This window comes from Jatropha curcas, unplaced genomic scaffold (assembly GCF_041381405.1).
Source record: "Jatropha curcas cultivar XTBG-Jc1 unplaced genomic scaffold, XTBG_Jcur_1.0 HiC_scaffold_35_pilon, whole genome shotgun sequence".
In the NCBI taxonomy this organism is placed as follows: domain Eukaryota; kingdom Viridiplantae; phylum Streptophyta; class Magnoliopsida; order Malpighiales; family Euphorbiaceae; genus Jatropha; species Jatropha curcas.
The window spans coordinates 30766-48224 of record NW_028322329.1 but is presented as its reverse complement, the minus strand read 5'-3'; the positions used below and the strand labels follow the sequence as shown (position 1 = coordinate 48224).

Sequence of the window (17459 nt, the reverse complement as noted above, 5' to 3'; positions counted from 1 at the left end):
GCATGACTTTCAAACCGTCGTCGTTGAGGTGAAAAGGGCCGATTGAAATCATTTGAGGAGTGTAGGCTGCTGGATTTAAAGCTCGAAGTTTTCTTGGAACTTTGTAGATACAAAGCTCAGATGGCCATAAGCCTGGCTCTGAAATTAAACGCTGCAACTCGTGAAGTAGTGGAATTTCAACTTTGGTTTGGTTTTTTGTTTCTTTTGAAGCATCTGAATCTGCTGTTTCGTTCTTTCCCATCACTTAGAATGCTTGATCTAGCGATACAAACAAAAAGAATTTTTAATCAGTTCTGATATACGCAATCATACGTTACAACTCTAACCTCAACTTAATCGATCCATTACAAGTAAAATTAAATGTGTAAAAAAATATACTTACTTAGCAAATATTATGGAATGTGCATGCTAAAATGGATACTTTGGCTGAGAGTAAGCGTAATTATCTATATTTCATCCACTTATATGACTGATATCCCTCATCGATGGGAAAAAAATGTTACATATCAGCCTTTTCTTCTCCAATGAGAATATGCATGTCCATCCACACAAGAAATTTTGCACGATTGGTTGGATAAAAAAAATGGAAAATAAAAGAAATCTTGACGATCGATTTGTTAGAATACAATGTATAAATGGTCACATTTATTTAATTTTATAAGATGAATGTTCAAATTATTTTAGTGGGGTAGTTAGATCATATAGAGTCCTTCCCGTTTCTTTTTTTTTTTTTTTTTTGACTTATTTAGTTTATTTTTAATTGAAAGTCGTGGATCCGATATGGCGTGAGAAAATTAATTAATTAATTTTATAATATTTACTAAATATTTAAATATTTTTTTTTTGAAAAATTAATGTTACTAATAGACTCCAAATTATGTTCGATTTAACCCTGGTTGATAAGATTTAGAATACATTGGTTGAATAAAATGGCAGACAAAAAATTGTTTTTTTGAAGCATATGTCAGTTTCTCTTGGTTGTTAGGGTTTGCTTGTTGACTTTTTGCTCCTTTAATTAGCGAGACCTGAATTCTTCAAGTCTTTTTTTTTTTTTTTTTTTTTTTAAATTCAAATAGCAGTACATTACAAAATAGGGAAATAACCCAAATTGGTGCAAGTCTTTTTTAATTCATAAAATAAAGTAAAGTTGCTACCAGAATAAATTTTATTAGCGAATATATATATATATATAAAGAGAGTCAAGCCTTGCATCATCATATTTATTTTTAGCATATCACATTAATTAATTATTTAATTAGCACTAAATGGGCTGAGTTAAAACTGAGGCTGGCCCAATTCTTGAGCACACTTTAAAGTATCATCTAAAATCTTCTCGACGCCATGCTTGTATTCAAATCCAAGTTCCTTCAGTTTCGTAGAGCTCAAAACAATTTCCCTGTCCAAATTCTCCACAAACCTGAAAATCAATCAATAAATTATTACTTTTCTTAATTCATTTCTAATTGAATTTCGAGATTGAGGTCTCTCATTTTTAGAAATACACACTCTAATATGAATTATTTATTGCTTTCAATACTCAGAAATTAACTTACTCTCCATTAATAGCAATATGTGGGTATTTCTTTTGCCAATAATTGGCAATCTCTGCCGATGATAATAAAGCTTTAGCACATAAAAATCTACCGCTAACGGATGGCTTCTCTATGCAGAAAATATGAGCCTCGCGAACATCTTCAATATGAACAATTGGTAGCTTTCCTATTATGTCTTCCAATTGCCTAGGTGTGGGATACCAAATCTTATCCTCTGTAACTTGTGAGATTAGTATTCCCATACTCTGAGACATCGCAGAATGTACGGTTCCTCCTCCCACTAATCCACATGTAATGCTCACTACTTCAAGCTTTTCGCTATTATGCCTAAGCACTTCTTGCTCTGAGAGCGTCTTCGATCGTGTGTATGCCTAATAAATAGTTTGCAGTTTACTGTTAATTTTAATATGTATTATACAGAATTAATCGATTATTAATTTATTTATTTATGCAACGAAGTTATTCGTACAGTCATTGCCCCAACTATTTACCTTTCACCTAATACCTATCAATATATAAAGTCTTAAATGAAATTTCTTAAATCCCGACTCTATATGTTATCTTACCATCCAAATATTACATCAAATAAATAGGCGTCAAATTCTATGTCAACTAAATAATTTATTCATTTCTATATGGGACTTCAGTTTATGCCTTAATTATGAAACAGTAGCAAATCTCTAATTAGCATCTATACTACATAAACTAATTGTTTTACTTTCATCAAAGTTTTAAAATATAATATCAACTTATCTATCTAACCTTTTCTTATTTAAGTTTAGCAAGGTATTTTGTGACTTCCTTAAATTTATCCATTCAACCTTATCATCTTTAGTTTCTCAGGTTAGCATAATGTTACCTGGTGTTATTATCTAGATCTCGATTTAGTTCAGATCTTTCCTCCTTTGGCTAGCATGTCAAAATTTTTATCAATTGCTTCATGATTCACTTCACTAGATTCTTTTATTCTTTTACTGTAAGGAATTCAATGTATTAATTTTAATATTTATCGAAAAGCCAGAAGAAATTAATTACCACATGTTTAAGTTGTATTTATCAACATATCATTAACTTCAAAACATCCCCTAGAGTTGAATAATTTTCTTATGATATGACAAACTACCCAAAAGCTTAAATTATCAAATCTCTCTAGTTCTGATTTGTCACAATTCACTACGGTCAAAAAGGAATAGTACTAAAATTTCAATTCTTAATGTATCTATCTCTAAGTTTTATTGATTTGTATTTCTTATTCTTGAGAAATTTCTACCTCATTAGATTCATTCCTACTAATAGTCTACAATACTGAATTTCACCTAATGTGTCTACTAACTAAGGATTTTTGAGCAATTTAAGAGTCCTCTTTTTCTAATAGTTTCTATACATTGTTTCAGCGATATTAATTGTTAGATTAATCGTTTATTTAAAAATTCGACTAATGAGTTGACAACTACAGCCTAGGTTGACCATCTTATGAGTAACTGGCTATTTAAAAACTTTCAAAAACTTTCCCTTTTCACTTTTAAAAATATCGGCATATCACTCACACATAACTTTGAAATTCTTATAATAAAAATTTGCATTTAACTTTTATTTCATTTCAAGACCAATATCAATCGTGGTATAAAAAAAAATGTTTTCATGAAGTTTGAAATCAATACTCATTGTATTTTCTAAAACCTTTTGGTATTTAATAAAAATGAATTGTCTATCTCCACGAGGATAATCCTTAAGTCATCTAGTTCCAGTCTACTATCTCATATTTCATTCCAAGAACATTCTAATCTCTAGCATTACTATTCCTTTTGCTGTTACTAGTCTATCAAGTAAATTGATCCACACTTTAAATTTTTCCAAAATTTATCTTTATTATTTTATTATTTTTATTTTTATTGATTTATTATTATTATTATTTATATTTATATTTATACTATATTATTATTTATCTTTATTTATTTAGTTATTTGTTTTATCATTTTATATATATATATATATATATATATATATATATATAATATATATATATATATATATATGCATATTTCTTACATCTGAATTTTTACTTCTTTCCCGATTCATTTCTTATTATTATTCTAGCAGTTCATAGTAGATAAATTAATTAACCATATTATCATCATCGGCCTTTCTACGATTTAACATCCCCTAGTCTTATCCAAATTCTTTAGTTTTTTTGATTCAGTTTAATTTTTTTTTATCCTCCATGTCTCATTAGTGTACCCATCTCATTAAATCTTATCCTTAAAAGAATTTTAATCATGGGTACATGAATCTATGGCGTGAAACCATCATTTTACACAAAATTTAATTACGTCGTAAGGTCATTGTTTCTTGGATTTCTAATTCTAATTTTTCAATCTCTACTGATGATTTTTTTTTAAAAAATTTATTAAATTTTTATTTTATTTTATTTAGCACATCGATCTAATTTCGTACTTAATTCTTTAAAGCAGATTTTATATACATTTTCTTAACTTAGATTAATAAATAGTATTAGTCCTTTCTACATGACTCTTTATCTAGATACATCAAATTCCCTTAATTATTAAGTTTTCCTACAGCATCCACGTTCCTTTCTCCATTCATTCCCCATTTGTGATTTAAAGTTATTCATCATTTTCTACATTCATTTTATTATAATAGATTTATGAACTTGGTCTAGCCCATTAAGTATCCTACATGTGCTAGAATCTTAAATATATCATGTCTAGTACACTTACTACAATTTAAATTCTCACCCTTTTTTTTTTTATATACATTCACATTCATGAGTTTCACCATGGTAAATTTAGGATTTCTTATAAGTATGATTATTTGTCTTAGATCCTCCTTTTCTAACCTTTGTAATTACAATTTCCACTTTTTAATCCCTAACAGTAACATTTCTAGAATTTGATCTCTATTAGTTTATCATTATTAATTTCTATAGGCCTAATTTAGTCCTCGAGATAGACAATATGATCAAAATAAATCAAACATGCAATCCTCGTAAGTCATTTAAAGTCTAAAATCAAACAAATTTTTGACATGCCGACAAAACAATAAAACCAAACAACAAAAAAATAATTTCCAATAAGCAAATAACAAGACATTTTTCTCAAATCATAGTTCAAATAAATTCACTTTGTTACTGTCTTTAAAACTCCGAATTCTTTTCTAAACAGTTTCAAATAATTTTTTTTTTTTGAAGCAGTGTCTCTTGTCGAATCAAGGTGTACTGGGTGATCAAGCCATTACACCAATTTCCAACTGATCTTCTGCTTCAAAATAGATGGAGGGAATTTAGCAAAACTCAAAATATTTTCTTTTATAAACGTCAGTTACCTAGACCTTTCTATACCTCACTATTATTTATGTACCTATAGTTCTCATCCTAAGTTTCATAGAGATTTCCTTCCATCTTCATGCACGATGCGTCCACCGGCACTAAAATGGAATTCAATCCAGACTACATCTCCTTTGTTGGTTACGGCCGACCCCAACATAGGAGCTCTATATTTAATTTCCTATGTTCCGCAATTGATTCCTAAGGCCCAACTTATGCTCTGATACCAACTTTGTCACGACCCATTTCCGTGGGCGGGATCGGCACTAGGACCTGGGTGGACTTAAGGCCCCCGAAACCCGTAGTAAGCCTGTATTACTTAAGACTCGCGTTCTATTCACAATTGTTGATTCAAGCCCAATAATTTATTTCACAAATATTTCCAAAGTACAATCCAAATAATAAATGTCTATACTCTATTTATTCATTTACAACCCAGTTGGAATATAATTGCGGAACTCTGCTCCATAATTCACTATCCTTTGCGTTTACAGATTCAATAGTTATTATTATTATTATTATTTTAAGTGGTCCAATATCAATTCTAAGAAGTTTAATTTATTTTCGACTAGAAGTTCCGATAACTTGTGTTGGACTTAAGACCAAGTCACAATTTGGGCTCAGATCAAAATTGTTTAGTACTTAAGCCCATACTGTCACAAATTCAGATTTTTGATTTATTAAAAATTCAAAAGTTTTGAAAATAAAAATTCAGGGTATTATATATAACTTGAGAATATATGATTAAAAATAGAAAAAACTATTAATTGTAAAAATCATTAGACAATAATATTACAAGATCAAATAGAGAACACACACACACACACACACACACACACACACACACACATATATATATATATATATATATATATATATATATATATATATTCTCGAATTAAATGCATAAAAATCTAATTAAATGTATATTCAAAAGTATAAATGAAATATATTTTTTTCGATTAAAAGGAAGTAAAAATAGAATAAAAAGGATCTTCAAAAGGATAAATATATTTATTTTCTCCGATTAAAATGCATAAAAAATTAATTAAAATGATATATCATGAATTTCAAATTAAACTAAGGTTACTTTAGAAAATCTCATAATTCCCTCCTTCAAAAGAGAAAAAAATGTGTTGGCCGCGTATTAGACACATACTCTCTTTGATTTTTCTTTTCTCGTTAATAATGCAACGCCATCCTGTCCTTCCCACTAATTAAAGTTGACAATTGTATTTTCTTTATCAATCATGCATTTCATATTACTTTTGTTTTTGTTTGTAAAGAAGTTGATGGATAACAAAATTAAAGTTTTTTCTTAAGAAAATAATCTTGGTAATTTTTAAGAATTCACCATTACGAAATTTTAACCGAATAATATCTCAATTTAAATGTAAAAATATATGTTTATATACGAAAGGGAGGAGGGTGCAAACCTCAAGTGCAAGAAGTGTTTTGGCGATTGAAAGACAGATTTTTTCCCTTCAAAAGTGACAAAAATATGTTAGAAATATTTTATATAGCAGGGTGCATATTTTTCCAACCAATTTAAGACGAATGCTCTTTTTCACTATTCTTTTCTCCTCGATAATGCAATCTGTCCTGTTCTAATATAGTACTCCGTCCTCCGTTACATTTTAATAGTAACAATTAAAATTTTATCTTGTTCTAATTTACGTGTTCATTCAGGACTTTGAAGCTATATAAATTATTATTTTTTTTAATTTTACCCATATTTATTAGATGTTTTGTATCAAAAATTAGATGAATAGCTTTTAATTTTTAAGAAGGACAATTTACACATTCTACTATATTTTTAAGAAATCAATAAATTTCATTCATTTTTTAATTTTTGTGAAAAAATTAAACTTCGACTGGAACTGGGGAAGTAATAAATTTATAGGTCCACATTGTTATTGACTAGTAATTGATTATATTTCATGTCTTGATCTCGCAGTACACTATAGTTAATTTTCCAAAGTAAAATATTGGTGGCAAACTTTAATAGCCCTCACTTCTAACATAAGTCTTTAACTCTTGAATGTTCTTACATTTATTATGACCAGTTATTTTATGACGGAAGTTCCACGTGTACGTTACTTGTTTAACTTTTTTTATTTTTAATTTACATAATATTTAAGTATAAATGTTTATTTAGATTAAAATAAAAATAATGATTTATTAATGTTGCATTTTATATATACAATGGAATTTTGAACATGTATTCTATTATAATATCTAATTAAAAAGAAAATGATGTTTATGTTTCTCCCTCTTTAATAAAAAATATATATAATTTTATTGTTAACTAATTATATAAAATCACTACAAATTTGCATTTATCATACTGCAAAATATTCTATAATTTGGCGATATTATAACATTAATCTAATAAATCACGACTTACTCTGCATAGCCACAATATAATATATGATTTTGATCTCCACATCAATTATTTTCGTCGGATGAAGTTAAGCTGAAATTTTATCAATCGCTTGTAATATTTTGGACCATGTCTTTGCATAGAATCCAAAAATCAAGTGCTTAAAGTTCTCAACTACACATGAGAATCAATATGCAAAGTTGTAAACAATAATATTGGTAATAGAATGTACTTTATCAAGTTTAAAGAAGATATACATGAGATTAAATTCAAAAATTACAAAGTCACACATAAAAATATTTGAAAAAATATTAAAATTTTAAAGGTCTAATTATCTTTATATCTATTAAAAAATATTTAAAAAAACATATCCAATTAAATTATAGAAAAATTAAATAAAATTCTACAAATTTCAAAAATAAAAGAATAAAATATTGAATGAAAATAAAGCTCTTGAATTTTCTTTTATTTCATTTTTAATATAGAAAGGTTGAAAACAAAAATAATAGCAAATTCAAATATTTATAGCATATTTTTTTCAAAAAAATTTCATTAGCCTAAAAAAATATAAAAAAATCTATTTTTTTATATTAGTCAAATACTATAATTTCATAATTCCATTGTTTTGTTAAATTTAAAAAATTTTAAAATACAATAATATGTAAATGATTCAAATAAGTGTTCTCTCCAAATTAAATTAAAGAGAAATAATATTTTTTAAAAAATTATTTTAATTTCGTTGTAATTAACTAATATAGTATAAGAATAAAGTGTTTAGTCATATTTTAAAAAATTTAGAACATAATAAATTAATAGAATTTAAGTTCCACTTTCAATAGTTGAAATAAGGTTTTCCATTTATCTCCTAAAAAGTAATATAACATGAGAATATATGATTAAAAATAGAAAAACTATTAATTATAAAATCATTGGACAATAATATTACAAGATCAAATAGAAAATATATATATATATATATATATATATATATATATATATATATTCTCGAATTAAATGCATAAAAATCTAACTAAAAGGATATTCAAAAATATAAATGAAATATATTTTTTTCGATTAAAAGGCAGTAAAAATAGAATAAAAAGAATCTTCAAAAGGATAAACATATTTATTTTCTCCAATTAAAATGCATAAAAAATTAATTAAAATGATATATCACACCACATTCTGACTTTTATAATCTTAAAATATAAAATTCTGAGTTTTCCAGACTCCACACCACATTCACTAAACGACATGTTTTGTTGCAGAGGATACTATAGATGCACTCATCGTCACTCACAAGGTTGTTTATGTTGGGATATCCTCCCAAGTCCCACGTCAAATGAAAAAGAGAAGAGGAATTAAAATATAATGATTCAAACTCAATCCATTAGTATGAGATTTTTTGGAAGGTAATCAAAAATAAATTTGTGAGGGCTTGGTTCAAAGCGGATAATATCATATTAATTCGGTGTTGGACGAGGATACGCGCGGTCCATCAGTTTGTGGAACGACAGCAACAACACGAAGAAGTGAAGCCCAAGCTATTAAAAGCGATATCTTTCGACTATAGAGAAGGACTCAGTAAAAGCGACGACTTGGAAATATTTCCACCCTTTTCTCTCAATGAAGAAAATGATATTTTCAAGGACTCAATAACGGAGAATGATTTCTTTGTTAACTTTTCACCTGCATTTATATCTCCGGCGACATCGTCCGGCTTTGGAATAGACAATAATGCAAGAACGCCGGAATCTGATTCCGCTCCAACTTCAGTTACCAATTCGCCAATCGGAGATTGGGATCTTTCAATAGATAGCGTGGATTTCGACTCCAATCTCCCTTTAGAATTATTTGCTTAAATATTAATAGGATTAATTTTATGATGTTGATGGGTCAGTGCTTGAAAAGAGAGATTAAGAGAAAGTTCTTGAGTCTCGGGCGGTGTCTTCCCAGAAAATTTTTCAGTTGATTAGGTAGTTTAATGACGAATAGGTGTAACCCTTTTTTTATCAATTTGGCTTGCAAACTAATAGCAGATTGAAAATTACTTTCGCTTGTGGACTGAAATAAATATTTAGAATCATTGAGCGCAATGGTCGTTATGAAAATTGAACTAAAAGTTTATGGCTTTAAATTTGGCAAATGCGGCCGATAAGGCAACTTACAGCTAAAGCAGTAAGACTCTGCCCTTTTGATAGCTAAACAAAGAAATAAAAAGAAGGGAGGAGATGAAGGGAGCCGAAGCACTTTGCAATACAGATAAAGCAAACTCTTATTAGAATGTCAAAAGTTGGAAAACAAATACAAATCACAAACCGAGCAGAGTCTTATTAAAATAACATATACTATAATAAGAACATTAAAATATAATAACATCACCATAACAACATATTATAAGAACATCACTACTACAACATAAGCACACTGAACTTAAAATATACGTCTGAGAGAGTATACAGATTGTATGAAAGTGAGAAATAGAAGTATAACTGCTGCAATAGTTCCAGTCCCTCTCCAGAGATTGCTAAAATATACACTTCTCATGATAGCCACAGTCTTAAACCAACAATTCTCATAATGTTTATTAAGATCCACACTTACTCCATAGAAACAAGACCCACGTGTTGTAATTTCAAGACAAAGCTTATTCACCATCTCAGCCACTGATTTGTGCTCCCCAAGCAAATTAGTGATAATACCATTTTGAATAAGCAATTCCACATCTCTCTCAGTATCTACTAGAAAATCTAATATCAACATATAGTCACATATGTAAGGATCATATGGATAGTGACACTGCTCAAAAGCCATCAGATTTCTTATCAATCGTTCTGTGCCATCTTCAACTTCAAATCTTGGCATTTTCAATTCTCCCCTTTCAAATTTTATATCAAGAGGCCACGCCTTTTTATCCACCTTAAACTTGACTCCTGCCTCGTGTAACTTTGTAGCATTATAAAGACTTTTAATACAAGCATCATTCTTTGACACTGGATGTTTGTAGGATCTTAATCTTCTAATCAAATCAGTAAAGTGCTTAGGCTTCTCCTCAATTTCTTTTCCTTCTGTACTTGTACTTTCATCGTCTTTGTGCTCTTTTTGACAGCAGAACATATTCGAAATCCAAAACCCATAAAAAATGGAGAAGCAATCGCAACATCTATTATTTTTATGATCGTCATCATCAATGCTTGGAGCACGCAGGTAATACCCTAAGTTGGTGAACACGAGAGAAAAAAAATCAGAATTTCCAGTAGCAAATTCATATAAATTCTCAAGCACAAAATAAGGCAGCTGATTTTCCAGCAATATCAAATCTTCTAATATGGCATCTTCGCTAGATGGTTTTCCTAATATATAATCAGCTTTATATTCTTCTGATTCTTCTGTTGCAATAGTCTTTTTTTCAAGAAAAATTAGATAATGAACACAGAATCCAATAGAATCATTCTTACAAACATGTTCTGTTCATACTGCTCAAATGTTTGATCATAACAGTGACGGATTTTTAATTCGTATTCTCTAATTTTGTTTTCAAGCTCAACCCAAGTCTTGCCAGTCCTTCTGCAGAATTCTGCCAAATATCTCAGTTTTTGCTTCTCCATAGGTTTCAATGAATCTTCATTGTGGTGAAAAGGGCCTATGGAAATCATTTGAGGAGTGTAGGCTGACGGATTTATAGCTCGAAGTTTTCTTGGAACTCTGTAGATACAAATTTCTGGCCATAAAGCTGGCTCCGATAGTAAACGCGCTAAGTTGTCTGTTATGTCAATGACTAATTGCTTTCCCCTTTCAGCTTCGACATCATTTGAATTACTTCCTTCACCATTCTGTCCCATCTGCCCAAGAACACCTAATATACTTCATATATATTCTTTTTTAAAAAAATATTTGTTAATTAATTAACTCCATTTGCACACAACACATCTTTTTAGCAACCAAAAAGAACTTTTGACAGGGAGAGATCAAAACTGATATACAAGGACATGTATAAGAATTGGAAATCAAAGTTAATTCAAGGTTATCAATATTACATTTCAGTAATGAAAAAAAAAAAAAGGCAAAATTTTTCAGGAGAGTGTGCAAACCTTACGTGCAAGATCTTTGCCCGAAGTAGTGGTCTGGCTAGCAGTTGAAAGCACTCAGGTTTTTTTCCTTCAAAGGCGACAAAAATGTGTTGGGCGTGGGTGTATCCAAACAATATTAACCTTTTTATAGACGAATGCTCTCTTTGATTTTTCTTTTCTCATCAACAATGCAACGCTCTGGTCCTACCAATTAATTAATTAAATTTGATAATTGTATTGCCTTTATCAGTCGTAGCTTTTATATTAATTTCTTTTGTTTGTAAATCAGTTGATGGATCACAAAATTAAAGTTATTTCTTAAAAAAATAAGGTAGTTTCAAAAGTGTATTTCTGGGTAATTTTTTAAAAACTCACTGGTACAAAATTTTAACTCAATACTATCTCAATTTAAATGTGAAAATACATATTTCTATGTGAAAGGGAGGAGTGCGCAAAACTGAAGTGCAAGAAGTGTTTTGGAGATTGAAAGGCAGATTTTATCCTTTCAAACAAAAATATGTTAGGTATTATATATAGTGGGGTGCATATTTTTCCAACCAATTTAAGTCGAATGCTCTCTTTCATTGTTCTTTTCTCCTTGATAATGCAATCTGTTCTGTCCTAATATGGTACTCCCTCCTTCGTTACACTTTAATAGTAACAATTATGCATTTTATCTTATTCCACTTTAAGTATTTATTCAGAATTCTGAGACTATATTAATTATTATTTTTTAAAATTTTATCCATATTTATTAAGTATTTTGTAGCAAAATTAGATGAGGAGCTTTTAATTTTAAGAAGGACAATTGACACATTCTACTCTATATTTTTAAAAAATCATTATATTTCAATTATTTTCTTAATTTTTATGAAAAAATTGAATGTCGCTCGTAAATTGGAAGAGAGGAAGTAATAAATTTGTAGGTCCACGTTGTTATTGACTAGTAACTAATTATATTTCATGTCTTGGTCTCACATACTTAGATTAGTAATTGATGAAGTTAAGCTAAAATTTTGTCAATAACATGTAATATTTTGGACCATATCTTTGCACAAAATTAAAAATAAATTACTTAAAGTTTTCAACTCTACATGAGTATCAATATGTAAAGTTGTAAACAATAATATTGGTAATAGAATGTACTTTATCAAGTTTAAAGAAGATTTAAATGAGATTAGATTAAAAAATTACAAAGTAACATATAAAAGTGTTTGAAAAAATATTAAAATTTTAAAGGTCTAATTATCTTTATATCTATTTAAAAATATTTAAAATATATATCCAATTAAATTATAGAAAAATTAAACAAAATTCTATAAAATTCAAAAGAAAGATTTTATCCCTTCAAAAGCGACAAAAATGTGTTAGGTATATTATATAGTGGGGTGCACATTTTTCCAACCAATTTAGGTATAAAAATTAAATGTCGCTCAAACGGATGAAGTAATAAATTTGTAGGTCCACGTTGTTTTTTTTTTTTTTTTTGAAAGGGAGTAGGTCCACTTTGTTATTGACTAGTAATTGATTATATTTCATGTCTTGATCTCTCAGTACACTATAGTTAATTTTCCAAGGTAAAATATTGGTAGCAAATTTTATTGCAGAGATACTATAGATGCCCTCACGAGGTTGTTTAGCCACAAAATAAGTTCAGAGATCAGAACTCTATAATATTTGAAGTGACCTATAGAGGAAGGCACACGTGTTTTCAAGCTGCTCGTTTATCAGCTTTAATAAACGACAAGTCGCAACAAGGTGAGGATAATTGCTCAGTAGAATGACAGCAACAACACGAAGAAGTGAAGCCCAATGTCACGGACAAATTCCGTGACTGTGTTAGGCCCTTATGAAAGAGCGTACTAGGCTGCGTTTCAACCTGCAAGGGTTCGGGCGGCTTAGCGATTAAGGCGTTGTTCCACCCTAGTGGCCCTTACCCCATGCAAAGTCTACATGCAGGCGAGGTATTGTGCCGCGGGGCACAACTGGTCGGGAGCTGGGCTGCTTCCCTTATGAGCCCATGGCAGGGCGAAACCAGTGTGGTACGGTATGATAAGGCTTGCCTCGGAGACAAAGTACTGCCATGTGGGCAGGCTCCCGGGGCGCCGCACGGGCGCAGTGCTGCGCAAGACTCCAGGCCCATTACAGAGTGGTATCAGAGTCGACTTGCTGCACGTTTTCGAAGTCCACTTGACTAAACACGCACTCCAGGGTTAAGAGTCAAATGTACCGCCCTGTGTCTTGACACCACGTGGTGTCGAAGCAATGGCGCAGTCCTAGGCACCACAACTCCAGGCGATGTCGAAGCAATGGCGCAGTCGTAGGCATCGTTACTCCACCCGATGTCGAAGCAATGGCGAAGTCCTAGGCATCGGCAGTGTCGAAGCAATGGCATGGAGACCTCAGGCACCGTGAATGTGGATAGGAGCATATTTAACGGAGCAAGCATGGATAGAGCAGAGCCAGAGAAGTGGGTCGAAGTGGGGCGTAAAGCAAGAACGGTCCAAGGGCGAGTCGTCCTCCCTCGGCACGAGGACGTGCTGAAGATTGAGTGGGGGAGGATGTCACGGACAAATTCGATGATGAACACAGAATCCAATAGAATCAGTTTTACAAACATGTTGTTTTCATACGACTCAAATGTTTGGTCATAACAGTGACGGATTGTTTCTTCCCATTCTTTAATTTTCTCTGCAAGATCAGCCCAATTCTTACCGGTCCTTCTGCAGAATTCTGCCAAATATCTCATTTTGTGCTTCTCCATTGGTTTCAACGATTTTTCATTGTGGTGAAAAGGGCCTATGGAAATCATTTGAGGAGTGTAGGCTGACGGATTTATAGCTCGAATTTTTCTTGGAACTTTGTAGATACAAATTTCTGGCCATAAAGCTGGCTGCGATAGTAAATCCTCTAAGTTGTCTGGTATGTCAATGACTAATTGCTTTCTGCTTTCAGCTTTGACATCATTTGAATTATTACTTCCTGCACCATTCTGTCCCATCTAACCAAGAACGCCTAATACATTTCAATTTTTTTTTTTTTTTTTAAATGTTAGCTAATAAACTCCATTTGGACAGAAACACATCTTTTAACAACTAAAAAGAACTTTTGATAGGGAGAGATCAAAACTGATATACAACGACATCCATGAGAATTGGAAATCAAAGTTAATTCAAGGTTATCAATATAATGTTTCAGTACTGAAAAAAGAATATGGCAAATTTTTCAGGAGAGTGTGCAAACCTGAAGTGCAAGATCTTTGTCTGAAGAAGTGGTCTAGCTAGCAGTTGAAAGCACTCAGATTTTCTCCTTCAAAAGCGAAAAAAATGTGTTGGCTGCGTATTAGACACATACTCTCTTAAATTTTTCTTTTCTCGTTAATAATGCAACGCCATCCTGTCCTTCCCACTATTAAAGTTGATAATTGTATTTTCTTTATCAATCATGCATTTCATATTACTTTTGTTTGTTTGTAAATAAGTTGATGGATAAGAAAATTAAAGTTTTTTCTTTAAAAAAATAATCTCGGTAATTTTTTAAAAATTCACAGTTACAAAATTTTAACCGAATACTATCTCAATTTATATTTGAAAATACATGTTTATATATGAAAGGGAGGAGTGTGCAAACCTGAAATGCAAGAAGTGTTTTGGAGATTGAAAGATAGATTTTATCCCTTCAAAAGCTACAAAAATGTGTTAGGTTTATTATATATAGTGGGGTGCATATTTTCCAACCAATTTAAGACAAATGCTCTCTTTCACTGTTCTTTTCTCCTCGATAATGCAATCTTTCCTATTCTAATATATCACTTCCTCCCTTCGTTACACTTTAATAGCAATAATTAAATATTTTATTTTGTTTTACTTTACGTATTTATTTAGTATTTTGAGACTATATTAATTATTATTTTTTAATTTTATTTATATTATTAAGTATTTTTTAGCAAAATTAGATAAGGATCTTTTAATTTTAATAAGAATAATTTACACATTCTACTTTATATTTTTGAAAAATCAATATATTTCAATCATTTTTTAATTTTTATGAAAAAATTAAATTTTCCTAGAACAAGGAAGTAATAAATTTGTAGGTCCACATTGTTATTGACTAGTACACTAGAGTAATAAATTCATGTCTTGATCTCTCAGTACACTAGAGTTAATTTTCCAAGGTAAAATTTTGTGGCAAACTTTAATAGCCCTCACTTTTAACATAAGTCTTTAACTCTTTAATGTTATTACATTTATTATGACCAGTTATTTTATGACGGAAGTTCCACGTGGACTTTACTCGTTTAACTTTGTTATTTTTTATTTACATAATATTTAAGTATAAATTTTTATTTAAATTAAATAAAAACAACGATTTATTAATGTTGCATTTTATCTATACAATGAAATTTTAAATGTGTATTGTATTATAATATCTTAATTACAAAAGAAAATGATGTTTATGTTTCTCCCTCTTTAATAAAAAAATATATATATAATTTTATTGTTAATTAATTTTATAAAATCACTACAAATTAGCCATTATCATACTGCAAAATATTCTATAATTTGGTAATATTATACATTAATCTAATAAATCACGATTTACTGTACATAGCCACAAATAATGTATGACTTTGATCTTCACATCAATTATTTTCATCGGATGAAATTAAACTGAAATTTTATCAATAGTAGATAATATTTGGGACAATATCTTTGCACAAAATCCAAAATAAATTACTTAAAGTTGTAATTAATAACATTAATAATAGAATGTACTTATCAAGTTTAAGAAGATATAATGAGATTAAATTCAAAAATTACAAAGTCACGTATAAAATATTTTGAAAAAATATTAAAATTTTAAAGGTCTAATTATCTTTATATCTATTAAAAAATATTTTAAAAACATTCATCCTATTAAATTATAGAAAAATTAAATAAATTTCTATAAATTTCAAAAATAAAGAATATAAATATTGAATGAAAATAGAGCTCTTGAATTTTCTTTTTATTTCTAGCAATTCAAATATTTATAGCATATTTTTTCAAAAAATTTCATTAGACTAAAAAAATATAAAAAATCTATTTTTTTATATTAGTCAAATATTATAGTTTCATAATTCCAGTTGTTTTGTTAATTTAAAAATTTTAAAATACAATAATACGTAAATGATTCAAATAAGTGTACATCATCCTCTCTAAAAAAATTAAAGAGAAATTATATATTTAAAAAAATTATTTTAATTTCATTGTAATTAACTAATATAGTATAATAATAAAATGTTTAGTTATATTTTAAAAATTTATAACATAATAAATTAATAGAATTTAAGTTCCACTTTCAATAGTTGAAATAAGTTTCGATTTACCTCATAAAAAGCAATATAACACGAGAATATATGATTAAAAATATAAAAAACTATTAATTATAAAAATCATTAGACAATAATATTACAAGATCAAATAGAGAATATATATATATATATATATATATATTTTTCTCGAATTAAATGCATAAAAATCTAACTAAAAGGATATTCAAAAGTATAAATGAAATCTATTTCTTCGATTAAAAGGCAGTAAAAAATAGAATAAAAAGGATCTTCAAAAGGATAAATAGATTTATTTTCTCCGATTAAAATGCATTAAAAAATTAATTAAAATGATATATCATGAATTTCAAATTAAACTAGGGTTACTTTAGGAAATCTCATAATTCCCTCCTCTATTCCCACATGTACGTAGATTATAGATTGTAAATTTATTTTATTATCTATTAAGTTAATAATAATACATGAAGTATATAATATGTATTCGCTCTAACATTTATTTAAATCATAAATTGAATAAAATTTAAAGCATATCGTAAATAAAAGAATTTTTAATTTTCACGTATAGCCTTATTATATGACATTAAAATAATTAAAAATAAATATATTATTAATATATGGTTAACATTAATTATCTATTAAGCATAGTATTTAAAATAAAATTTAATTGGTATGTGTTTAACTTTAATTATTCATTAAACATAATATTTAAAAAAATTAATTGGTTATTAATAAAGTTATTTTATAACATTTTAAATTTCATTAAAGGCATTATCGAAAA

At 28.9% G+C, this 17459-nt stretch overlaps 2 protein-coding genes across 2 annotated transcripts; both read right to left on the bottom strand.

Annotated features, from left to right (window-relative positions):
- Positions 1-1275: 1275 nt before the first annotated feature.
- On the bottom strand, positions 1276-1807 carry LOC149492252 (NADPH HC-toxin reductase 1-like). Its single transcript, XM_089716785.1, has 2 exons — positions 1554-1807; positions 1276-1417 (listed from the first exon to the last, which is right to left on the bottom strand). Exons 1-2 carry the CDS (start codon positions 1805-1807, stop codon positions 1276-1278), a joined length of 396 nt encoding a protein of 131 aa, XP_089572911.1.
- Positions 1808-9584: 7777 nt separating this feature from the next.
- Positions 9585-14350, bottom strand: LOC149492251 (UPF0481 protein At3g47200-like). The gene is given in 4 exon segments (XM_089716784.1): positions 9585-10680; positions 10683-11121; positions 11376-11522; positions 13580-14350. Coding segments are annotated over 4 exon segments (2325 nt in total). The 3' UTR covers positions 9585-9712.
- Positions 14351-17459: the final 3109 nt, after the last annotated feature.

Excerpts from the sequence above, each read along its gene's own strand:
- LOC149492252 (XM_089716785.1), bottom strand. The coding sequence starts at position 1,807 with ATGTCTCAGAGTATGGGAATACTAATCTCACAAGTTACAGAGGATAAG. Across the intron at positions 1,418-1,553 it reads CATATTGCTATTAATGGAGA|GTTTGTGGAGAATTTGGACA; the intron begins GTAAGTTAATTT and ends ATTGATTTTCAG.